General features: G+C 39.1%; 1 protein-coding gene and 1 long non-coding RNA gene across 29 annotated transcripts in view; one reads left to right on the top strand and one right to left on the bottom strand.

Moving 5' to 3' along the window:
• Positions 1 to 26,223, bottom strand: part of SGIP1 (SH3GL interacting endocytic adaptor 1) — a 204,143-nt gene that overhangs the window by 92,953 nt on the left and 84,967 nt on the right. For 8 of the 23 annotated variants that reach the window (XM_077892177.1, XM_077892176.1, XM_077892175.1 and 5 more), the window contains 5 exons: positions 23,305 to 23,329; positions 22,221 to 22,304; positions 16,586 to 16,642; positions 12,203 to 12,257; positions 11,278 to 11,453 (listed from right to left, as the gene is read on the bottom strand). In XM_077892177.1, coding sequence (XP_077748303.1) covers positions 11,278 to 11,453; positions 12,203 to 12,257; positions 16,586 to 16,642; positions 22,221 to 22,304; positions 23,305 to 23,329 — 397 coding nt within the window. Of the gene's footprint in view, positions 1 to 11,277; positions 11,454 to 12,202; positions 12,258 to 16,585; positions 16,643 to 20,230; positions 20,303 to 22,220; positions 22,305 to 23,304; positions 23,330 to 26,223 lie in introns of all 23 variants that reach the window. The other 15 variants (XM_077892178.1, XM_077892194.1, XM_077892187.1 and 12 more) reach the window with 3 other exon arrangements.
• Positions 1 to 26,223, top strand: part of LOC144310755 (uncharacterized) — a 139,602-nt gene that overhangs the window by 64,766 nt on the left and 48,613 nt on the right. For all 6 annotated transcript variants that reach the window (XR_013376431.1, XR_013376432.1, XR_013376434.1 and 3 more), the window contains exon 4: positions 4,962 to 5,017. This is a non-coding gene — a long non-coding RNA (uncharacterized LOC144310755). The remainder of the gene's footprint in view (positions 1 to 4,961; positions 5,018 to 26,223) is intronic.

Here is a 26,223-nt window from a genome sequence, read left to right as displayed (position 1 = left end):
TGGGTGGCTCAGTGGTTTAGCACCTGCTTTTGGCCCAGGGCATGATCCTGGAATCCTGGGATCAAGTCCCACATCAGGCTCCCTGCGTGGAGCCTGCTTCTCCCTCTGCCTCTCTCTCTCTCTCTCTCTCTGTGTCTCTCATGAATAAATAAATAAAATCTTAAAAAAAAAAGAATATGGAGTTATGCAAGGAAATTCTAATTCTTACACCTCACAAAGGGGAACAAAAGACCATGTGCTCAAAAGGTACAACCAACATTAACTGGAGAAATAATGACAAAGGCAATCCAGAGAGAATTCATATTCTGCCCATTTTCAAGAAGATCAAACCACACAACACAGAGCTTTCTTCTGACCAGCACAGGATGGGCATGAAAGGTATGGAATAACGATATTTTTATTTTAAAGGTCAGGAAATGGAAGCAACAGAGAATTCTTTAGGAAAAAAATAATTGGTAATGAGGAAAAGAACAAACACATCTCAGGTATGAAACTAATTCTTCTGCAGACAGCCCATGGCTTATTAGAATGTAAGAAAGAGAACAATACATTTTGAAAAAGGAAGGTCCTACCCATTTCTCCATCTATCCTTCTCAGTAAGGCCTGAAAAAAAAAGCTACATCTTATGTGCCAACTGGATGATTCTGGTCAGGCTGCCTGCAGCTCTGTCTGGAGGGGGCTTCTCAGACTACATCAGGGATATGGAATCTGGTCACTGTGTTTGCAGAGTATTTGGAAGGAGGGAACACCATCTCAGATGCCCCATGTTTAATATCCCTGGTCTAGACCCAACCCAGACCATGTTTGCCCTGCAAAGATCTCCTTGAAGAGTAGAACCCAAGCTGAGCCTCTTGCCCCCAACTAGCTGCACTTGAGCACTGGGCTGAGCACTTAGCATCAGAATGCACACAATCATTAGCCTCCCGTTGCACCATGCAGTAATCCTACCCAGAGCGAATGCCAGCATGTAGGAGACAGAGCTCTCCTCCCCGACAGATGACTCTTTGTTTTTACTGAACTCAATGGGGTGCTGAACCTTCTGCCAAAATGAGGACAAGAAAGAGGGTGGTGTTACCAAGCAGCAGCAAATTCATGGATTTTACTCATTGGCAGGCTAATTTGGGGGTGACAGGGTGGGTGGGCCACCTAGAATAGGCAAACAGCACCAGACAGTCTCCAGTTCAGAGCTATCTCCCTCTTCCCATATTTTTTGATTAAATAACTCCATTCTGGATTGCAAATCTCCAGGAACAAGCTTAAACTAATAGCTCCTTCAGAATAGCACTGAATTTCACAGAGGATGGGGAGGAGGCACCAGCATACATGCCAGGATAGGTCAACACCTACTCCCATATTTCTTCCTTTTTTTTTTTTTTTTTTTTTTAAAGTAGGCTCAGCACCCAGCATGGAGTCTTTTTTTTTTTTTTCTTTCCAGCATGGAGTCTAATGCAGGCTTGAACTCATGATCGTGAGATCAAGATGTGAGCCAAGATCAAGAGTTGGACACTTAACCAACTGAGCCACCCAGACACCGCTCCCACATCCTTTCTATCAGCCTTCTTCTCCTTGATTTTGCTCAAGTCCTCCTTTACTATTTTTATTTTCTTTCCCACTCCCACAAGTCTCCAAACTTACAGAGAAGCAGAGATGAAAGGGAACTAATACTTTAGAGCCCCTCCAGGGAGACAGGCATTTTTTTAAAAATTAAAAAAAAATTTTTTTAACTGGGCATTCTGTAACATAATCTCATGTCCTCTTTACATTAGTCCCGAGAGGATGGATATTCCTGTTTTCATCTTCCAGACTTAGGATCTGAAGCTCCACATTCAGGAACTTGCCCATGGACAAGGATAATAAGATACAGACTCAAAAGTCTGTGTTCTTCCAACTGAACCAACGTGCTTCAAGAAAATGTTCTTTCTTGGTCCCCTTACTATATTCCCAACCTACCCCTAAAACAGCTTCCCACAAAGGCTCTTGAGTCAGAATACACAGCATAGTATTCACACTGGGAGGGATTTAAAGATAATAGAATCACAGACCCTTACTCTGTAGATGAAAAAAACTATTGTGTTTTTAACTTGGCAGAAAGGAGGCAGATGTTGGAGTTCAAGTCCTGGTCCTCAAACCTTCAGCCGCCATTCAATCTTTCTGGGTTGATTGCTTCTGTAAAATGGAGTGATCATCACCTCTCTGCCTGCTTAGTAGAGTGGCTGCTCATTCCATCTTTCTGATTATAACAGCACATATAAAATATAAACCCTTATTATAGTGAAACTTCAACATAAAAAATACTTGCTTGATTGTTTAGGGGAACTGAAATATGAGTCATACAAAAATGAGACATCATTCCTTAACATTTAAAACAAAGGTGTATGAAGTCTTAATATAAAATGAGAAACTTCTGGGCGGCCTGGGTGGCTCAGCAGTTTAGCGCCTGCCTTTGGCCCAGGGCGTGATCCCGAAGACCCAGGATCAAGTCCCACGTCAGGCTCCCTGCATGGAGCCCGCTTCTCCCTCTGTCTGTGTCTCTGCCTCTCTCTGTCTCTGTCTCTCTCTCTCTGTCTCTCATGAATAAATAAATAAAATCTTTTAAAAAATGAGAAACTTTTAATAAAGTAGAAATCACACATGACACGGCAGCACTTAAGGCTGACTGGCTTTTCAGCTCAGCCTTCCTCTCTTGTCACATAGAATGGCATAGGAGGTATCATAGAAGGTATGTCTGTAGATTGAAGGGGGAAGAAAGCCTGGATGATGGGCTTCTGAGCTGGGACCAAGAGCCCCTTAGGGACCATCAAAGTGACAGCCTTCAAAGGGTTTATGAGTACTCAGAAGTTGTATGTAAAATGTTTTAGAAGAGCTAACGAACTTTTAATTTTTCCCCTGGAAAGAGAACCAATAGTTTCCATCAGAAGTAGGATAATGTAGTGGGTATTAGTTCTGAATTAGAAATTAAACCTTCTGGGTTTAATTAATCTGGGTTTTTTTTTTAATCCCAGGAACTTCGCTTATTAGCTATGACATCTTGGGTGAGTTTAATTAATCTTACCATGCCTCAAATTTCTCACCTGTAAAATGGGGTAATAATAGTAACTTTCTCATAGAGTTGCTATGTGTGAAGCATCTGACATACAGTCACACTCAAATTTTCATAGCTGCCACCACCTATACCATCATTATCACCATTGTGATTTCTCAAAGGGTCCATAATCTTAAAGGATGTTGACAAGTATTCACCATGAATACTTTATTATTATGATTAGTAATAGCCATCATTTACTAAGCATTTCCATTGGACCTTATATACATAAATATACTTACAAAGTACTAAGCACTACATGTATCACTTCCTTAATCCTTACACAGACCCTATGAGGTGAGCAGTAGTATTAACCTCATTTTACACTTGATTAAGCCTTGACTGAGGCTTAAAGGTTTAAGTAACTAGTCCAGGGTCACATGAGTAATGAGCACAGAGCCAGGATGCAAACTTTGTTCTGACTTCCTCCAGAGCAATAATTCTTAGTGAGTACAGAACTAAACACTTGTAGTTCAAGAACTTCTCCAGGTAAGCCTGCAGTGATTTGTGGCTTACCAAAACACATAAATAAAGGCATCAGGGGATAGCACATGAGAAAAAGAAAAGATGCTGGTGCAGCAAAAATTAAACCATAGCATTTGTCTTCTCATTTTCATGAAAGCTGCGAGAACCACAAGTTTCAAAGGATCTAGTGAGTGAAACACGGCTGAAGATTTGTCAGAGATAGTGCTCCTTGTGGGTTCTGGGAGAAGAGGAGGTGTCCATATCTGAGACCCGGGAAGCAGTGAGGAAACCAGGAGACTCTGCAGTAGAGGCCAGAGGGGAAGTTGAAAGACTATAACTTCAGTCAGGAAACTGTAGTGAATGCGGGCAGGGGTTTGGACCACAAGAGGAAGATCAGCTTCTGTGTGCTGCTAGTGACATTGGTTAGACATTGTTTTTAGATAGATTTGTATGTAGGCAGATGGTTAGCTAGGTGGTTGGATAAAGTTTGCCTATTATTTGTGATATTAGCTCTCAGTGCCCAATACATGGAAGGTGCTTACCAAATATTTGGTGAACTGATTCGAAGGGGAAGTGGTAAATGATGTCAATTCTCCATGAAATAATTTAGTGGGGAATAGACAGTACAGGATCCCATTGTGAACATTAGCCTTCAACACGGTCTTCTGAAGAAGCACCATACTTGTTCAGGGGATTTTGATGTTATTCAAAACAATTTAGGAATGCTTCAGGAATTTTCTCCAAAGCCAGCTGATAGGCATGACACACACACAAAAAAAGTTATTTTATTAATTTGCCCAGTGTTATGCACAGGGTTATTATTGGTCTTGGCTCTAAATGACTTTTGACCGTTTGGGTTTCCTAACTTATCACTATTAATGATGTTCCTTAAACTGTGCTCCAGGCTTTGCAGATCATCCTGACAATGAGGGAATAATCTCTACATGTATGTGTAATGATACTTTATATGTATTAACTCATTCAACCTTCATGATACCTTATGAAGTTGGTTCATGAATTAACTTCATTTATAGATGAAGAATCCAAGACATAGGTTTTAAAACTTGCTCAGGGCAACTCATTTAAGAGGTAGAGACCAGGTATTTGAATCACTGTGACATTACTGAAATAAGTGTCCATTTCCATTTCCCTCAAATGATCTAAAATGGAATTGTATTCAGTTGGATGTTAAATTCTCATTTTGTTGCTTTATAAAGGCATATTTTCTTATGGTTCAATCTTGTACCCATTATTTTCTTTAGCCACTCTCAGGGGATAATTTTGCTATTTAAACAAAGACACTGAGAGATGTAATGAAGGTGTGCTTCTATCCTGAATGTAGGAGGTGTGGTACAAAGGTACACAAATAGCAGAAACACTCACCTCATGTCCCTGTTTCTATCTCCTTCATTAGGATCTGTGTGTTGTACTAATAGAAACGGATGGTCATCCCCAAAACCACCTTGTAAGGTAGGTGTATGTTATTCTTATTTTAGACATGAAGAAACTGAGATGGGAATAGATTTAAGAAACCTGCCTAAGCAGTTCTGTTAACCAGGGGTTCAGATCTTTCAGATTTCAATGTCTGTCCCACTATATACTTATATGTCTTGATCCTTCAGGGTTTCCATTTCTGTGTAATGAAATGTCAATCACAAATGTCCAGTATGAAAAAATTTGTCTTAAAAGTAGTTCCTTTAAAAGGTGGATCAGGTTTGGTTCAGAATTAAAGTCTAAGATATGCAAGATGTCCTCAAACCCCTTTAACTGAATTGAAGCCTTGTGATACAGATATATTATAACCCAAAACATGTAAACACAGAATTTTTTAGGGCAGGAGACTGATAATGGGAAAGCAAAGCCATGACTGTCAATTAAAGGAGAAAAAGATTTTTTAAAAAATTCATATATGTTCACATTAGGCTAGTGTGGTGATTAATTTTATGTGTCGACTTGCCTGGTCATTGGATGCCCAGAATAAATATTATTTCCGGGTATGTCTGTAAGGTTGTTTCTGGATGAGATTAGCATCTGAATTTATGGATTCAGTAAAATAAGCCCCCTCCTCTATGTGGGTGGGCATTAAGCAATCTATTGAGGACCTGAATAGAACAAAAGGCAGAGGAAGGAGGAATTCACCCTCTTTTTCTGCCTGACTATATGAGCTGGAACATCTCATCTCATCTTCTTCTGCCCTGGGATCTGGACTGACACATCACTTCCCGTTCTCAGGCCCTTGGACTTAGAGTGAATTACACCACTAGCTTTCCTGGGTCTCCACTTGGCTGATGACATATAGTGATACTCCTTACCCTCCATAATCATGTGAACCAATTTCTCATAACAAATTTCTTCACACACACACACACACACACACACACACACACACACACACACCCCTGTTGGTTATGTTCCTCTGGAGAACCCTGACTAATACAGCTAATATTAAAGAGCCAAGAATTGCAACGTACTAATTATGCATCAGGTACTGTGACTAGGATCTTCTGCATGCTTTGCTTTGTTCATAAGTCATTTACTAAATAACTATCTGAGTGCCTAATGCGGGCCATGCTCTGTGCTAAGCACGGGGTACAAAAAGTCAAAGAAGATTGACCTGCCAGAGACCTACAATAATCTGCACAAAAAGTCTATTAAGGACTATTATTAACCTCACTTTCCAGAAGAGGAAATAGAGGCTCAGAACAATGATGGAGCTTATCTAAGGTCACACAAGTAGAACACTGTAGATCACACAGCTGCCTCCTACAAACCCAAAATTCTAAAAAAAATTATGTAAACGGGCAGACACAAAGCACTTGGAGAAGAAGGTGATAACCCTAGGTGCCAGCACGAAGAAATACTTATGGCAAATTAAATCCACCATTATTTCCTTTTTTTAAATTTATTTTAATTTTTTTTAAGATTCTATTTATTTATCCATGAGAGACACAGAGAGACAGAGAGAGGGGCAGAGACACAGGCAGAGGGAGAAGCAGGCTCCATGCCAGGAGCCCGACGCGGGACTGGATCCCGGGACTCCAGGATCGCGCCCTGGACCAAAGGCAGGCGCCAAACCGCTGAGCCACCCAGGGATCCCCCCACCATTATTTCCAATAGGTTTTCTGCTCTGGCAGATTTAGGCAAAGCTGCAGATATCCTGGGTTTCTCAAATTCATTGCGTTCAATGAGCTTCTATCACCGGTTTGAATGAAATGGAAATACATGACCCGGATGAGAGCACAGTTAGGTAAACTTTGGGGTAGACCCCAAAGGTACCATGCAGATTTCTCTTCCAAAGATTTCTTGTACCAGCTGCGAGGTGTGCTATTCACACAGCACTTCAGGATCTGCCTCCGCTGCCCAGAGCCACTTGCTCTAAGGCCAATCCTCTTCTTAGCTTGCCCACATCAGAGCAGTGACTGATGTGGCAGGAAAAAGGTTATTCATCTCAGTCAAACTCAGGACAATTCAGGGATCCCTGGGTGGCACAGCGGTTTGGCACCTGCCTTTGGCCCAGGGCGCGATCCTGGAGACCCGGGATCGAATCCCACGTCAGGCTCCCGGTGCATGGAGCCTGCTTCTCCCTCCTCCTGTGTCTCTGCCTCTTTCTCTCTCTCTATGTCTATCATGAATAAATAAATAAATCTTAAAAAAAAAAAAAAAACTCAGGACAATTCTGAAAGGGCATTCTAGCTCTAGAGTTCCCTGTATGGTTAGCTCAGGCTGTTGCTGAGCATGAGAACTGCTTAACTTCTCCTTCTGCCCACCCTACCCCACACGAGGTAAGCCCAAGATCACTCCTTACTAAATATCCTGTACTATCAACCTGGAGGTAGAAAAGGAGGCGTTTTGTTCTTTGTTAATCTTCTAAACAGCACAGCTACAATCAAGGACAAAAGTTGCACAGAGATAGCATTTGGTTTTAATAATTTCTTTCAACAATGAAATAGCCTGCCTCAAAAAGCAGTGCACTTTGCAAGATAGAGGAAGCACTGTTACTATTGGAAGGGTCAGTATCATCCAAACAGGTTGTATTTTAATGAAATTTGTTTCTGTTCATCTGCTGCTGGCTAGTATATTTAGAATTTAGTGATTAGAAATTTTTAAAAGGAAACCTCCTGGGTTCTGCGAATAGTTTGCAGGTAAATGGGGGAAAAATCCATTTCCTAAGGAACTTCCAGAAGGAATCTGAGATTAGCTAAACCCAGTGGCAGAAACTGTCAATGCCCACCACTATTCATTCACTCCTTTGTCTTTTTATAACAGAACCCTGAATTTTAGCTGGTTACATGTCAATCCAGCCAAATGTAAACAGCCAATGCCTATTTACATTTTCCCAGACTCCCTTTTAGCTAATGTGGCCGTGACTCAATTATGGCTCATGGTAGTGATGTTTGCAAACTCCTAGTGAAATTTTTAAAGAAAACCACTTGCCTTTTATTTTCTCTTTCCTCCATCCCAAGGCTGGAACATGGAGGTTATTGATAGTGGTAAGAGAGGTACAGTCTCAGAAAGGTAGAGCAAAAATAGAGAAAGTTTCTGGGTTCTTGAATAAAGCCTGGAGTAAGGCTCTATTACCCATCTGGAGTGCTTGCCAGTCTTGACTTTTACATGGGAGAAAAGTAAACCCCACTTGTTTTGTTTAAGCCATTACTATTTTGGTCTCTGTTAAAGCAGCTCTCCAATGTTCTAATTTGTACAGATACCAAAGCAACAACTCAAACCTGAGTGCTATTCATTCCTTGCCCAATCAGCACAGTATCTTTTCAGGAGACTACAACATGAAAAGAATAGAAATTAACATCCTTTCCTGTGAGTTAACCCTTGCATTATCCCCTCTTCTTTTGTAGTCCTCTATCTTGTTCCAGCCCACATTATACTTCTGTAAAAAATCAAGGGCCACGGCAAATTCTGGCCTGAAATTACATTCATTTGTCTATACAGCAGGACTTTTGCCAACAATCAAAATCCTGATTTTCTTTGCTGCTTATGTTTTGTTTTGGGGAGGAGTAATTTTCAGATAGGTTTATATTATATATACACATAGCTATCTCTATATGATACAGCATGCATGCATCCATCCATTCACTCCATTCATTCATTATTGGGTAATTTGGCCATGTAGTATGTATAGGGAACCATTCAAATAAAATAAGAACCTGTTTATGATAAGAGATATAAAATGAGTTATAATTCATTGATACATATTCACAGATGGATGAACAGAACAAGTGAGACACAACCTAATCTTTAAATTCCTTAAAAGAAATAGATTAGAAATCCAGCATAAGCCATTGTTATGAATAGTTTACCATTTGAAATTTCCTCTATTTCTATTAGTATGATGATTGACACTTTTGTAGCATAAGAATCATAGCCTACATGAAATATACTGATATATTATTAACTAGCATAGACTCTATTTCTCTTTTTTGCACCAAAACTCAGTGTAGACATATAAATGTCTGATTGTCTGACTGGAAACATCTAAAGTTGCACAAAGGATTTGCCATTTTTATCATGACACTAACTGGATTTCAGATTTTTTTTTCTACTTATCTGGTTCTGGAGATAACATACTATTCATGTCATTTGTGAAATGTAGGTACACATGGGTTATCTAGAAGAGAGTAAGGATCCTAAAACCAAGAATATGTTCTCCGTTACAATCTCTCTTTTTACTTATGTATATCCAGAAACACTACCTTTCCCTAAAGTAGCAATAACAGCCCACTCCCCTATACTAAATATCAAACATCATAAATGTTTGGCAATCATACTAATGGCAGAGCCAGGTTCTCACATTAGAGGGAGCAAGCTGGGGATGCAGGGGTGGTGGTGGTAAGTGGATCCGAGGGTCCCTTGGTTTGTGGTGTTGTTGGTGTGAAGAAATAGCCTAACTCCATAGTTGATTTCCCTGGGTGTCCCCACTACTCTTCACATTGCTTTCCCTAAATCTTTTCATCTGTCTTAACCACATCATATCAAGATATTACCTTGAAAATAGGCGTTGAGAAGAGTTCAGAGTAAACCACCACTCTTCTTGCTGCACCTTCAGCAACATATCTGGTTGGAGGAATATCTGCCAGGTGACTTGGGCATACATATTGTTTGTGATACAGGGGATTTCTTCCTTCCTAGATGCAACTAGCTCTCAGTAAATATATACTGTGTATTTGAAACTGTTCCAGTAAATTTTCTTTCACGTAAATTTGTTCATTTAATCCCATGATCTTATCTTCTGACACATACTCCCAGGTAGCTTCCAAATGCCCACTAAGTGTATTAGACCCTACAGAAAAGTGAATATAAATGGATTTCAGGCATTTAGATAAAATTTTATAATCAATTTTAAAAAAAATTCAGTGAGTGAAAAATGATTTGAAAGATGTCAACTTGAAAAGTGAAAATGTATGCATTGAAAATGCCCCTCTTACTAGAAATAACTAGTATTACAGACCAACGTATGAGTTTAAAATTTGTACTTCCAAAAAAAATAAATAAAATAAAATTTGTACTTCTATTGCAGAATGGACAGAAAATGAATAGATTTCATGTCTCTTTTCTCAGGGAGACATCTTGAAATACCAAGTGAGTTAAAAATTACCTGAAATATCATTTCTGGTGGTTGATTACTATTAACAATCATTTTATTCATCACTAACAGTAGTGATAAAGGCCATTATAAGCACTAAGTTCCAAAGAAGGCATCATTATAGATTTTATTCATCCCAGGTAGGTAAATATTTATTCTCAAAGGATAGATGATTGTAACTTCTTTAGAAAGTTTAGTTGAAAAAAAAAAAAAAGAAAGTTTAGTTGAGATATTTTTAAAAAGCATCTCAAAAATGGTTCAGCATTTATTAACCACCTCTTTCAGGGGGCTGCTGTAGGAAGATCACATCTTTCTGAAGAATATGCCAAGAACATATTAGCTGCTAGTTTGAGAACCTTCATCTACTCTTTACAGCTATCTTTAGAAGACAGTTGTAGCATTTATCAACCACCACCAAGAAAATAGCGTATGTGTTGGAACTTAGAATTCAGCAACTACAGAAATCTGGCAGATGGGAATGGGGTGGGGATAAAGAGAAAATTGTAGAGAAATACCAATTTGAATAATATAAATAAGGCTACCTAAATCTTAGGTGCCTAAAAAATGAGAGCATTTAAAACAATTTGCTAATAAAATATGAGGATTATGAGTCTTAATATCTTCTTAGACTATGATCTATATTAGGTTAATATTTCTTTTGGGAGCATAGTAATGAAAAGGTTGGTTTCTTGTTTGTTTGTTTGTTTGTTTGTTTGTTTGTTTTTAAGAAAATAATTTCCTTGTTTCTAGGTGTTACGTCATAAAAAAAGGACACTATGTTTTTAAATCATCATCTTTAGGAAACATGTAAACTTCATATTGGTTTTAATTGTCCCAGAAGTAACTCTGGATAATCTTTTTGTTATTTTTTCCTTCTTTTTCAAATGCTTGCAGGAGAGTAAGTCAAAAACAAATGTGGTCCCATACATTTTCACCATTTTGAAAAGTACAAGTATTACAGTATAAAATGAGGATAGCTTTCTAAAATAGAACGAGCTGTTTAAGGTTGACAAAGTTCACAAAACGGTGACCATATGCAGCCTCCAGCTTAAGGAGTTTCTGATCTATTTAACATGTATGGGCAGAACACAGCTGTCTGTCCAGACTCATCAAAGATCTACATAAAACCACTCACCACCGGTGATGGGGAAAGTGCAATGTTGCCTATGGACGCCTTCAGCTCATCTACGGTTGCAGCATTCTTAAGAATGTCTTTAGATTGCAATGGCTTAATCTTGATGTTAAATTTCTTGTGTGATTCTTCTTCCTCTTCCGATTCGCTTGAAGAATAAAAGTGCTTTCCTTTGGTAGGTAGAACACAGTTAAAGATAACATAACTTAAAGATACTCTTTTCCTTAATGGGAAGCAATGAGTATAAGACAAGAGTGATTGCAAACAGAGGCAGCAAAAGTACCCTTAGATGGCAGAAAATCAAAGCAAAATACACAGATGACTAAAGAGCAAATCAGGAAAAGGTTTGAATTTATTCACCTTTTCTTGGAACACGATTAAGGATAGTGAATTTCCAGGAGCAATAGTTCAATGTCCTACATTTTTGCTTCGAGTGACCATTTGTGATGTCCCAGTAGCACAAACACTGACAGGCCCACATGAGCTTCCCTGTCTACCAAAAGAGGAAAGCCACTCTCTGGATGATTCGTGAGGAGTTTTCCGTCCTTCAGAGATGCTTGCCCAAGGATGGTTTGTGGAGAGGGCACAGGTGAGAGCTCTTTTCCAGTCACGAAAAGTGACATGGTCATGTCAGGTTTTAACAGACAACCCCAGTACCCGCAATTTACACAATTGTTTCTCAGTACATTTTTCTTTCTCCTCTCTCTCTTTTTTTTAATGAATAGATCAAGGCAAAATGCCTGCTTGTTAGTGATCAGGCTGTTCTCTGCTGTTCATTCATTTCTAGTATTAGGAACAAGGGGACTTGGGAAGCTTGGGTTATTTCAACACCTTTTCAAAATCTGAGTTTATCAAAAAAAAATCTGAGTTTATCATACAGTTTCTTAGAGAAAATAAAGATTAAAATTAAAAAACAAAGAAAGGATATAGCCGGGTTCCTCAGGTCTGATGCTGTAGCCTTCTTCATCCAGCTCAGGGGAGTTCTACAAAATATAAGAGTAGATTAAGCATTTATTATTCTGATAATAATCAAGGAATTGTTCATTTTTTCCTAGAGACTTCTATTTAAAGATACAGATATGACTCTTATTTTAGAAGGTGAGGATTTTAACCTTTGGAAGTGAATGCTGAGCAGTATATGTGTAGATATTTACTGAAGGATACTTGGAGAGTCTTCCTATCAGAAAAATAATCTAGAAATCCACTGTCAATGAAAGAAAACATTCAAAGAGCATTTATAATGGTTTTATTGTAAGCCAAGGACTATACGAAGCAACATAAAGGAAGACAAAAGGCAAATTATCTTTCCTCTGGAAAATGGCAAAGTGTTTTGATAGGCAAAACAGGTTAATATAGGGGTACTTGGGTGGCTCAGTGATTGAGCATCTGCCTTTGGCTCAAGTCATGATCCCGGGGTCCTGGGATCGAGTCCTGCATCAGGCTCCCCACGGGAAGCCTGCTTCTATTTCTGCCTATGTCTCTGCTTTTCTTTCTGTATCCCTCATGAATAGATAAATAAAATCTTTTTTTTTAAAAAAGAAGTGAAATATAAAACACCAATCATCAGTGATAGGAGTTTGAAGGAAGAGTAAATTAGTGAAACTTGAAAGAATACAAGGGGTCTGCATGTGCCTTTCAGGACAGATGGAGAGGGCAGAGGGGAGTTGGTAGTAAGGAAGAGACTGTAAGAATGGACAGCATGGTTCAGATGGGGAAGGGAGAGGCAACAAAGAAGACAACTGGCTAGAAAGGAAGCCGCAAAGGGGGAGAACATTGGAATTGCGACCACAGATGGCCAACATGCTGGAGGAAGAATTCAAGCCTAATGTAGCTACTGCTGCTTCTCAGGGTAGAAAGCAGCTTCCAAAGGTGTTTTGGAAGTATGCTTCAGGACAGACTGTGGGCAGAAGAAACTGGAGAAAAGAAATCTCATTCAAAATACTTGTACCAATTCAAAGAAGATGTGCTAAGAATATGAACCATGTTGGTGGTGGTGGGAAGTGATGAAAATCAAAGAATTTCATAAGGATAAGTGCTTAGTTCTTTGTAACATCTGTCATAGGAAAAAAAGGAGAGGGAAGGGTCAAAAAAGACTCCAAGATTTGTACTCTCAGTTTGTGGGACACTGCTGGTATTCCTTAATGAGCTAATTACAACAGCACACAACTAACATTTTTAAAAGGAGGAAAGATACAGGAGAGTTTGCATAATTGGGATTAGTATTATCATCTTTAAGTTCCTATTATATGGTAAGTACTATAACCTACGCTTTATTGCATCGAACCTTCATGACAATCCCACGTGGAAAGAACTATTTGCTTAGGAGGAAAGTAAGAAAAATGAGATGCCATTTCCCAAGAACACACACACAGCAAATGGTAGACCTGTGTGCTGTGACTCCAGACATTTGAGACTACACCCTGTGCCCTAGAAGGGATGCAGGTGAATCCATTCAAAGGTGGCCCTTTTAAAGGGGAGATTATAGGCCTTGGAAGTGAGAAAGGACAGAACCGGAGAGAGAGATTTTGGAGTCCCCAAAGTGATAAAAGTGCTATGACCATGGAGAGAAGGAAGGCCTGAATGCTATGGAAAAGCCATCATTTCCTAAGTATTTATTGTCTACCTCTTGTTCTTTAGTATTCAAGTTTACTTTTTAAAAAATGCAAGTGTATTGAGGTCACTTCCCTGCTAAAAACTTGTCCCTGCACTTATAATGAAAGCCCAGGAACGCTTGGGTAGCTCACTGGTTGAGTGTCTGCCTTTGGCTCAGGTTGTGATCCTGGGGTCCTGGGACTGAGTCTCATATCAGGCTCCCTTCTGGGAACCTGCAGCTCCCTCTGCCTCTGTCTCTGCCTCTGTCTCTGCATCTCTCATGAATAAATAATCAAAATCTCAAAAAAAAAAAAAAAAAAAAAGGAAACAGAAAGGAAGTCCAATGCCTCTGTGCAGCCCAGGGCCCTCGTGACCTGGCTCAGGTTTGAGCTTCCCTTCCCTGAAGTCCCTCAGCTACACAGCCTTCTTTCCATTGTTGACTTATACTGTCTGAATACACAAGCTCTTTCCCATTTCAGGGTCCTTATAAATGCCATTCTCTCTGCCTGGAATTGTCTCCCCTCAAATGTTCAGCCAGTTAATCCCTACTATACTTAAGGGCTCTGCTTAAGGTCACATCTTCCCTGGGGTCTCCTGTACTCTCACCTCTCCCTGCCAAAAGCAAGATGACATAATCTCTTAAGAATAAAACCTTTCTTATGACTTAAAGAAGGTAGTGTCTAGTGTAGAATTGCAACAGCAATTCTTACATGACCTAATTAGTTTTCAAGACTAAACAAATATGAGGGAAATTATACTTCATTTAAGCATTCACATGTTGACCAAAGATAGCACTAGAGTGTAGGGTTTAGATGGAGTAGTATGTGATTTGATAAGTGATTTGGCATTTTTATTGTCATACTTCTTGTTTGCTTAGAGTATCCCACTTTTTGTGTGTGTATTAAAGAATCTTACAAAATACAAAAGTCCTTACAAAGTCCTTCTAGGTAATGAAGGAGTAACTAACTCTGGGAAAACAAATCACACTTTCTTAATATTTAGTAGTTCCCCTTATTTGTGAACAATTTGGATTTAGGGTAATGTATTTGTGAAAAATTTGAATTTAGCATAACATAGGGGTTGGGATAGATTTTAGGGAGCTGAACTGCTAAAAATACCTAAAAGATCCCGATCCTGGGAAACAGATAGAGAGGACCAGGTGATGAGGTTGGCAGACTGACCCGTTTTAGACTGGAGGAATGGGAAGCATCAATAATTTAACCTCTCTGAGGTTCAGCTTTCTTTTATGTGAAATGCAAATAATGTGTTTGCTTTGTAGGGTGGTAAGGACCCATAGCATTTGATATTATGACTGACAGAGTCAATAAATGGTGGTATTATTTATTGTAAAAATAAAATATTGGGGCTCCTGAGTGGCTCAGTTGGTTAAGTGGCTGCCTTTGCCTCAGGTCATGATTCCAAGGTTTTGGGATCAAGCCCTTCCTCAGGCTCCCTGCTCAGCAGAGAGTCTGCTTCTCCCTCTACTCTTCCTGCTTGTGCACTGTCTCTTCTGTCAAATAAGTAAATAAAATAAAGTAAAAATAAAATTATTGTTAAGAAATATGGAAAAGCTTTAATATCAAGATTAACTTTTATAATAGGGGAGGCTGGGTCAAGATATTCATCTAATGGATATACATGCAAAAGCTTTTTGTAGGGATTGTGAATTTGGGCACCTGCTATACAATATAAATGATCTTTGATATGAATATGATCTACATGTTTTACATGATTGGAAATCCAAGAATGATTGTGGCTATCCTATTGTGGTTGGCAAAGTAGGTGTTGATGATGTGAATCCATTTCCAGGGGAATCCGGTGGAGAGTTTAGGTCTTAGCTGAGAGTATGCTCACTCCTTGAAAACAACGAATGATTGTCACTTGACCTGAGAATAGTCTATACCATGAAGTTCTAATAATTGTTTTGTGTTATGGTTTGGATGTTTGTGTTCCTGCCAAATTCATATGTTGAAACCTTAACCTCAAAGTGATGGTGTTAGGAAGTAGGGCCTTTGGGAGGTAGGGCATAAGAGAGGAGCCATCATAGTTGGGCTGAGTGCCCTTACAAAAACTTCCCAGTGAGGTTGCAGCTAGAAGGTGCATCCACAAACCAGAAAGTGGGCCCACAACCAGTCACACCAAACACCAAATTTGCTGGCACATAACAATAGACTTCTCAGCCTACACAACTGTTAGAAATAAATTTTTGTTATTTATAAGCCACTAAGTTATGGTATTTTTTTATAGCAGAATGAATGGACTAAGACACTATGAAACCAAGCCCCAGAGGTTAACTGACTTGAGTTGATTCTCAAAGATGCTTAGAAAAAGACCAGGACTGTAAAATCTGGAGTTAATATTTTAAAAAGCATATTTTTGGAACACATATCACAGGCTAGGCAGGTACTGATATAATCTGCAAATCATTAGCTCATTGAACCCTCTCAATGTTATAAAGTAACTACTGACTTCATTTCTGCTGGTTAGCAAACAACTATCCCAAAGCCAGACACAGCTGATATATGGAAGGGCTGGGTCTTGAATCCAGTGTTAGAGACTCTAGTGCCCTTAACCTCTATCTCCCTAAGCATGCCAGGCACTGCCTAATGAAATGGAGAATGTTCACTTATTTCTTTGCCTTTTATAAACATAAGGATGCCTCGACTCATTTTCAAATTGTGAAACACTTAATAAAGAAAAACAATCTTCTGATACTCACATATCTTTCCCAATCAATTTCCGCATAAAATCCATTTGGTGCCCCATTGCTTTTCTTCTGCAATAAATTTGAAAATAAATTTAGAATAGAAACATTTGAATTAAAAAAAAGGAACAAAGAACACTTAACTCTTATCTCTATTTAGCAAGAGCTATCAAAATCCAGCACTGGAAAGACAAATTAGAGCAGCCTATTAAGCAATCACAATGGTGTAACTGAATGGTAAATTGAGCTGCTGTGACACTGCATAAAAGAGCTTACATACTTATTTCACAAAAGACTGTAGGATACCTAAGCATAGGGATGGTAACAGCTAGCTGTTCAAATTTTATTCAGTTACTGAAAAATTAGAAGAATCTACATTATAATTTAATCCTCCACACCTTAAGGGGATATAATCATTGACTTTCATGTTGCTCTTATATACAATTAGGTCCGACATGTCTAAAGAGTATTCAAGTCATTAACTAACCTTCCTTTAGCTTTTCTAATACTGACTCAACTTTTCCCTAACCACCTCCTTGATAGAATGTAGAGGAAATCAACTCTGAATTCATTCAGCTCCTAGGTATTAAAAATAGTGTTGGTATTCTTTTCAAGTATAGGATTCAAGGATTGACTGTGGATTTCTGTCATCTGTGTGTTCTATGCCTCCATGAGCATACATCATTGAAAGATGACTAGATATCAGCGTTACTGTCTCTGGATTCTATTCAAGTTCTATTTTAGCAACTAGAACAATCACGATAATGGCCACAAGCACTTGAGCAAGGATGTGGCAACACACAAATAGAGATTTCTAGGATTTCCTACTTTTTTGTGAGCAAAGGACAAAAACACAAATCAGGTTGGTAATGGAGAGTCCATTTAACAACATTCCTATATTTAGCACATACAGCAATGGTATGTCACCAAGCACTAGCAGATTTCAGAACAGCACATATCAAAAATGGTGAAGCATGAAGGGTGAGGACAGGACTTCAAATTTAACAATCACAGGTAAAGTCCACTGGAACTACAATGTGAACAGCCAACACCTAATTTGACAAATAGGTAGGAGAAGTAAGCTTTTCATGTATGTGTAGCACTAGAAGAGCAAATTAGAGGCAACCTAGTAACCATGGTCATTGGCTAGGACTTACTGGATGTTGGCCTAGGCATTCTAAGAACTAGAAGTTCAGTTAGGGTGAAGAGTGGGGGAGGCATGGATATTGCGTCCACGTCCTCTCTCTCCTTATCCACCAGCACTGCGCTAGTGTACAAATACAAGAACTCAGCCATGCCTCCAGCATCCAACAACATAGGCTCTATAACCCTCTTCTATTTTGTTTTGCTCCTGACAAAGATCATATACTTTGTCAGACTACAACATTTTAACCTTCTCACAGAACTGCCTTTATTGAATTAGTGTTTTGATGATATTCTCCCTAATTTGAACAATGGGCATTTTTAAAACCTGCCAAATCAACCTTGTACCTCTAAAAGCTACAGAGTTAAGGACATGGTCCGTTACATGATGGGCTATCCAATAATAAAAAATCTCTCCCATGGAGAATGGGCATGGTTCCTATCTTCTTTTTGTCATATTTGCTCTCTTGCTTTCTTTTTTGATTCCTACTTTACCAATTGGTTTCCATATGACTTCTTTGCAAAACTCTTCAAAGCTTTCTTAACAAGTATATTTATAAATTCAATATACAAATTTAATTTATGATAATGGGAAATCAAACGAACAAAGTTGATTCCAAAGAAGTAAACTCACAAATTTTGTGATCACCATAGTACTACTATTAATATACTAAACATTTTTTCAATACAAAGGATAGTTATCTAAAAACCAAACAGATTAGGTAAATTACTGAGATCAAAATTCTAGTTTGCTTCCATAATAGTCTCATCTCCATAACCAAAACCCTTTACAACCAAGATAGTTTATATGTTCAGCTAAATAAATAAATAAGCACGCGCGCGCGCGCGTGTGTATCGTTCCTGAGAATACATATTCAACATTATGAATAAAAGTTACTGAATTTTCTAGATCTGGGCTGAGTGAAAATTTCCCAGTTTCCATGGAAACTAATATAGAAGATTGAGATGAAGAGAAGCAAAATCTAAAAAAAGAAATTTCCTTTTAAACTAGAAACATTTTTAACACAAATACCAGACACAAACAACAAATCATAAACAATACATTTTTGGGCAGATAGCATACAAGCACACCACACAAATACACACACACATATACGGCTTTACCAGAGGAACTAACAATTTGGCCTCATTTGTGCTAGCAGATAATATAGATATATTTCGTTTCACAAGTGGAAATTGTCAAGTTAAAGCTTGGCTAGAGCCTGGCTGAAATTCTTCTGGTCAAACCCCAAGAAAAAAAGCAATTCTCCTGGTTAAACCACTGATGCAAGGTACATCTCATAGCAATAATAGGCAAGGTGATGGCTCTTTCAATTTTCAGTTGGAAACATTGAGGAAGCAAGAAGCAATATAAATAGGAAAATATCAATTAAAGACTAGGCTTCATTGTAAAAGCAATATTGGATATTCACTAATACATGAACACTGATTTTTTTCTCTTGGAGTTGAAGTTACATATTCTTTTTTTCTTTTCTGTATTTTCTAAAATTCTACATTAGCATAAGTAACTTTTCTAATTTGAATATATGACTTATTTAAAGATAATTGAGGCTCAATCAACGTTAGTCATGCTAAAATAGGTATTTTACTTTGGTCAGGCTTATGAGCTGCTTTCAGATAATGTGATGGGCTAAATCAACATATGTAGTAACAATAGTGTTCAATTATACATTCATCAAAGTTCTCAATTTCCACTGTGAATGCTCCTCTTTTCCAAGGTCAGCTCATGGCCACATAGTGTTCCTTGGACATGAAATATTAAAGATACATGATATACTACATAAATATTATCTTTTTGCCACTGAGGCAAGACTTGACTCACTTTGTAAATAATCCTATGGAACAGCACTGTTCAATAGAACTGTCTGTGAATGTGAACATATTCTGTATGTGTACTTTCCAATATGATAGACACCAGCCACAAGTAGCTTCATATGAAGTACTTGAAATGCAGCAGGTGCAACTGAATTTTGAATAGGCATATGTGGTTACCACATTGGACAACACAGCCATAGTTGCTGATAATCTGGGCCTGGGTCAGCATCCCTGACTCACCAACCTTTGGTCAAGTACATTGGTTCCCACAAGCCAAGGTCCTGTCAAATTCTTGATGTTACTGAGATAGTGCTTATCCTCATAAATGACTACTCATTTCGTATGGTGATGTTTATATTATAGCCAAAGCTTTCTTAAAGATAACAGATTATTTTAAAAATTTGGATCTCTGTCCTTTGCCTAAGGCAAAGGAGACACATATCTTTTTATACCAGATCACTCTTTGGTAGTATTTTCAAATGTCAATAAGGTCTATATGGCTGATTTAAAAATTGGTCCTGGATATTCAAGAGTAAAATTTGGAAATACCTAAGAAAACCTTCTCAAATTGATTAAATAAATGCTACTGTTTTTTTTTTTTTTTTTCAAATTTCATATTGGGATTTTACTCACTGTTTCTACCACCCCTTGGAAATTTTAAACTAAAATCTGTTTCCTTACCGAAACTTTTTTTCCTCCTTCACGAGCACACTCTGCTTTGTTATTGTAGGGTGGTTCATGTGGGCTGGGCTGCTGGAATTGATTGTTTTCATGTAGAAAAAAGTTGTTAAAGGATCTGTTTGTTCTTCAAGACACATATAAAGAATCACATGGAGTCAGCAAACATACCATAGAAGAAACAATTTCTAGACCAAATCGGAGGGCCTACCAATCTTGGCAGGGTTCCTTAATCAAAGATGGACTTTGGGGCCCATAATGAGGCTCTATTCAGCAGGCCAGTTTGGCTAGGCCAGGAGAAGAAGAAAGAAGAAGGAAGATGCATCCCAGGCACTAGATTTTATGTGGAATTAGTCCTTATTCAGCCAGCACTCAATTTACAGGTAGAGAACAGACACCAGGACACAGCTAAGAGACTAAATAAAAATGCTTACACTTCCAATAGAAGTCTGAAAAATCTAGCTCTACCATATTTTCCTTTTATCAAAGCCTTCCTGGGGGTTGGCAAATACATACAGCATGAACAGCTGACAGCTCCAAATCTGGGCCCTTCTCCTGTGCACGTGTTCAGGAGGAGCAGAGATCTCTCACAGCAATGGCTGGGACTCCCTGAGCCCCCCAGGCTGTGTGGATGGAAATCTGAAAACATGTGAGTGTATCCTGCGCAAATTAGAGTTTGTCTCTGAGTTAGAATGCATTGTCACACGCAGCTGCCTGAAGTCTCAGATGTCATGACAGAGAGCTCTGCTGGGGAAACATTCACCAGTGGGGATCAAGACAAGCCCACCTTTGTACATGCAGCCCTGCCATGAAGCCTCTGTAGACTAACCTTCAAAAGCATTGTCACCAGAGATAGGCTTCCTTAAGTTTTGAGGAACAAATTAAATAAGCATCAGGACATCAAACTTATTGCACAGCCATTTATAAGCATTAAGTGTGTGCACCACCACCTGCAGTTTGCAAACCACATTAGTGAAACCATACATTTCAACCTCAGATACTTTTCAACCTCAGATACTTTTCAAAAGACAATGATTTGGAAGCTAAATCAGCCAGGTAAAAAGAGGTAAAAGAAAGTCTGTCTGGATTCACAGATAGAGGATATTAAAGAAATCAGTCTGAGTTTGAAAGAAAATCAGATTGAGATCTCTGAGGACTGAATGCAAACAGGAACTTGCTCTCCTGGGCTGGAGCGCTATCATATCATAGCAGTGATACGATAAGGAAGTTCTCAAAATTTGGTGACCTAGGAGTATTTGGGGGAGTTTTTCCAAATGGTAAAACTAACAGCTGGCTAATAATTTCCAGTTACCTAGGAATCTGTTCACCCTGCTTCTGAGAACATTGCATTTATTTTGAATGTAGCCTTTTTTTCCCAAACAGGTCTGCTTTATTTCCTGAGAAATCAAAATTGAATGATTCCTCTTTCCTAAAATCGTGACCAGTGGTATTTACGGCATTTCCAATTAGGGAACGAGAAGGGTACAATGGTTGATAGATAACTTTATAGGACTTGGAATGGTGGCAGAGAAAGAGAACTCAGGGAACTCGGGTAGGAAGCCCCGACTTCAGGTGCACAAGTCCCCAGAATCCCGGCCGGGCTCTTTAATGCAGCGCGTACTCATAACCGCCCGCTGCCTGCCAGGGCTGGACCTACATGCCAGAGCTGCGTGTTCCACCAGGGAATTAAACTGATGGCCCTAGAAGAGCAGAGAACACTGAGGTAGCAATGGGGCCTCAGAGACAATGGAGGGCTAGGGGATGAGGAGGTGTGTGTGGTGGGGCACGAGGGGGAAGGGGTTCAGAGAAAAATAGGACAAGGGTGAGGGTGGCAGAGCGAGAGAAGCAGGAGATAGCGGCCCAGCCTGGGAGCAGCAGGGACAGAAGCAGAGAAGAGCTAACAGAGCCTTGCTGAGGTCAGAATGAGGGGGACAAGAGAACCCAGGGAGGGGCCAGGACAGAAGCAGAGAGAAGACACAGAAGCAGAGAGTACCTGAGACAGAGTTAACGAGAGGGCTCTGAGCCAGAAGCAAGAGGTGAGGAGAAGCTGAGTCTTCTGGGTCTTTTTTTTCCCCTGCTGAATAGAGCCTTGATTATAGCGTTACCCAATGTCTGATCAATTTCAGTCTCCTTTCTTAACATTTCATGGCGAGAACTACATGAATGCAAAGGGACCCCATAGCTAAGAACCTTGAGTCAAATGTGGAAGGAAAACTTCAGCTATGGCTGCAATTAACACCTCAGTTTGGGTATAATATTATAAAGGGTGATTTTTAAAAATATATATATTTTTAACCACCAGATTTATTTTAGTTCCCACTCCAGCCCAATGAGCCTAATGTGAGTCGCTCTTCTTATTCAGTAACAGCTGTTCTTTTGAACCTTCTGAATAGGCATCTGATTTAGATTCGGAGGAAGTCATTTTAGAAGTTGGTACAGACTCCCATAAGCTCAACTCAGATAAATCCAAGGGCATGTGCCACAGTCTTCTTAAAGAAGCAAGAAATCTGGTGGCCAGCAAGGAGTCATAGTCACTGTTAAGCCTAAACCCAGTGGACACATTTTCCTCCTTCAGGCTCTAAATTCAGGCATAAGTGGTTTCAAGACCACTCCCTACTTAGGAATTGAATATAGAAAATGTATCTACAACTCAACTAAAGGGGAAAAGCTTCTTTCAATTTTATTGGATCTCAGCTCCATTATGACTTTGTGGCCTCTGTTGGAGAAAAACATTCTCACTTAATGAGCTTTTATATCATTAAATTGGAAATGAAATAACAGTTAATGGTAGCAGCCCCTGCAGGAACTGTCTGGCTTTTGACCCACCATATTGATGAGGTTTGCTTGCCTACTCTGGGGCAGGATTTTAGGTGAATGCAATAAATAAGTTTAACTTGACCAAGACTGCATTTGTATGTCCCATGCCATTACTACAGAAAATTATAGCAGTGAGAGGTCTGAAAAGTCATTTAGGCTATTTTTTCCCTACAAGAAAAAAAAAGGGGGGGCTTTAAGAAATTTAAACATAGTGTATATTGAAGTGCAAATCTACTGAAAATGGTCATTTAAATACTTACAATTCCATCTCTATCTGGTGAACCTCTGTAACAAAAAGAAATTGGTAGCTATTAGGAAAGGAATCATTCTTGCTACATAGACTAACGCACAACGATTAAGATTCACAAACCACCTCTCCCCCTTTCCTGCATTCCCACCCCAGTGAACCTGGCTAATGCAAACTCAATCAAAATGAATTGGTTGAATGATATTTGATTGTGGGATGTGTGTCTGTCAGGGGTGGGGGAGTGAGGGTGGGTGGGAAAGCAGATTCTCATTAAAAGCTGGTGTCCAAAAAGCACAGGTTGCTAGTGCAGTGCCTTGTTCCACTTTTGAGAGGGTAGTTTATTAAGAGTCTATCTTACTCAGCGGGCTCCATTAAACTACCACAAGGAATGTGAACTGACTTGTCCTCTCTCATCTTCTCCCCTGTGAGTGGTCTTGAATTTTCCCCTCTAGAAAGGAGCGCCTATGGTGTTTTTCTATTTACTTTGAGAATCTGTATTTTCTTCCCTATTTCTATACTTACTGTACCTTTGATTAGAGGAGAGCAGGAAATGGAGGACAATGTTTGCTAAATGGCTCGTTCTGCTGATTGAAGTCCAGGATAATTAATTCCTGGTGACACTGTGCTGTAGTGCCAAAAAGTAAGGGTTCTAGTGTAGGATAAATCTGGGTGTTCAGCCTCCACCACTTATTAGTTCTGTGACCTTGAATACAGTACTTAATCTCTCTGAGATTGTTTAAATAAGAGAAGGTATAAAGAATTTACAATTAGTTCCTGACACATAGTATTTTAGAATGTTCATTTGTTATGATTTCCCCCCCTCGTTCATTATGTCTCCTCACTGAGAACACAAAACTGACCACTTGCAGTCATTTTAGACTTCACAGCAAGTAATATCACTGTTTCTCTGGAAAACTGAAATGAAGGAGCTAGAGTAAGGGAGAAGCGAGAGGCTAGTCACTGTAACTTTAGAACTTCCGATTTTAGTTCACTCTGTAAGGAGCTAGAAAAAATGTCATTCTATTAACGTGGGGACCAGAATTATGCTTAGATGAAGACTTGCATTGTTTGGAAGAAAAACTTAATAGGTGCTTGAAGTGGACTAGGAAGTTTTGTGGAGTTTGCTGTGGTTGGAACTGTTCTTTAGAAGGTGGGACCATTCTTTAGAAGAATGTAACAACATTCCTTACTGATTCATAGTGGGGCAGAGGAGAGAGAGGGAGGAAAAGGGGAAGAGAGAGATGCAGAGAGTTGGTGGCACATCTTCTGGGCTCCAAGATGTGACTCCCCTTTCCCACTAACATGCCTTTCAAATTTAGCAAGATATTCCATTTGGATTACAAAATGCTTGGTAGGAGTACATCATTTTTCACAACCAGTTCTGTGTCCATGTAGATGGATGCAGAGGTGAATCAGTGATACATGGGCTAGAAGCAGATAGGACCCAGATAGTAAAAGACCCATAGGAGTTGACAGAAATCTTAGGGTCTTTGAACCTGGCTATGGGAATGAGCTGGTTCAAAGAAATTTCTACCTAAAATAGAAGGGTAGGAACATAAAAGTTGATAAAAGTTAGAATTCATTGAACAAACATTGAGTGCTTCTGATGGGCCAGATACTAGGCTAGAATCAGGGGATAGAAGTAGTGAAGATATGCTCCTCATAAAAAGAATGAGACAGGCAAGTAAATCCAATGGGTCATTATGGCCATAATAAGCCCAGAATGGACAGAAAGTACAGAGAAAAGGCATTGATCCACACTCATCAAAAACAACTTGCCCTTTTCAGATCTCTACACCACACACAAAACAAGGAGCATTTCTTACTAGGATAGTAAACTTGTTTGAAAGAAATTGAGAGGGGTCATTGTATCAACTTTGGGGTAGGATATATTCAAAGGCACTTATCCTTGTGGATATGTCTTTGTGGGCAGCAAGTCATAGATGTGGAAAAGACAGGCTCTGGAGAAAGGCCTGGCTGTGGTGTTGCCCACTAGTGGTCCAAGTACAAGAGTATATCAATAGGGGATCTAAATGAGAGGCCACTTGACTCTATGCATTTTTCAGCTATAGGGATGGCATTTCAAAATTTTAATCAGAAGCACTGTAATTATACATCACAGCATTGCGTTTTATTCTGCCTTTGTCTTAACCATTGATGGAATGAGGCTGGTGCTTCCTAGTATGGCAGCAGTAAGCATGGCAGTGAAGATCACCAGCTGTAGTACCAGACTGCCTGGATTCAATCAGCTTAGATTCCTAACTGCATCACCTTGGGCGAGTTGTTTTACCCCTAGTGTCTCGGTTTCCTCATTTACTAAATAGTCATGAAATTGGCATATCCCCCATAGGTCTATTAAAGGATTCAGTGAATTAATAGAAGAATATAGTAAATATTCATGAAATGTAATCTAGAATAAAATTATTATACAGTCTGATCTAGGACAAGGAATAGAATGATATTAACAGTCTCAGACTCTTGAATGTATTTTCAATTCATTTCCTAACCCCCTCTTATGAAGTTTTATATATTTTTAAAAATAAATCTTTTTTTTTCTTTTTAACAGCAGACCATAATATTTACTGACCTCTCTTAAAGCTAGTCATCTACCATGGACACTTTGTCTCTATTTTAAGAAGTGTCAGTAACCTATTGCAACCACTGCCCCTTCCTTCCTCTGATTATGGTCTTGATTATAATGTTGCCCATCTAGTCTTTTTCTTCTGGATGATAAAGAATGGGCATTTGATTCTGGACTAGAATCCTGACTCTAAGTCTTATTTTCCAGATAGCCTTCAGAGAGTTACTTAATCCCTTTTGGCACTGATTTCTCTTCTCTAAAATTGAGATATTACTTCTGACCTTATTGAATCACCATGAGGATTAAAAAGGATATCGGTACATAGAAAATACCCTGTCCAGGGCCTGTCAC

The sequence above is a fragment of the Canis aureus genome, chromosome 3 (assembly GCF_053574225.1).
Source record: "Canis aureus isolate CA01 chromosome 3, VMU_Caureus_v.1.0, whole genome shotgun sequence".
NCBI lineage: Eukaryota > Metazoa > Chordata > Mammalia > Carnivora > Canidae > Canis > Canis aureus.
Note: the sequence above shows the minus strand (reverse complement) of the source record. Positions and strands in the feature narration are given on the sequence as shown.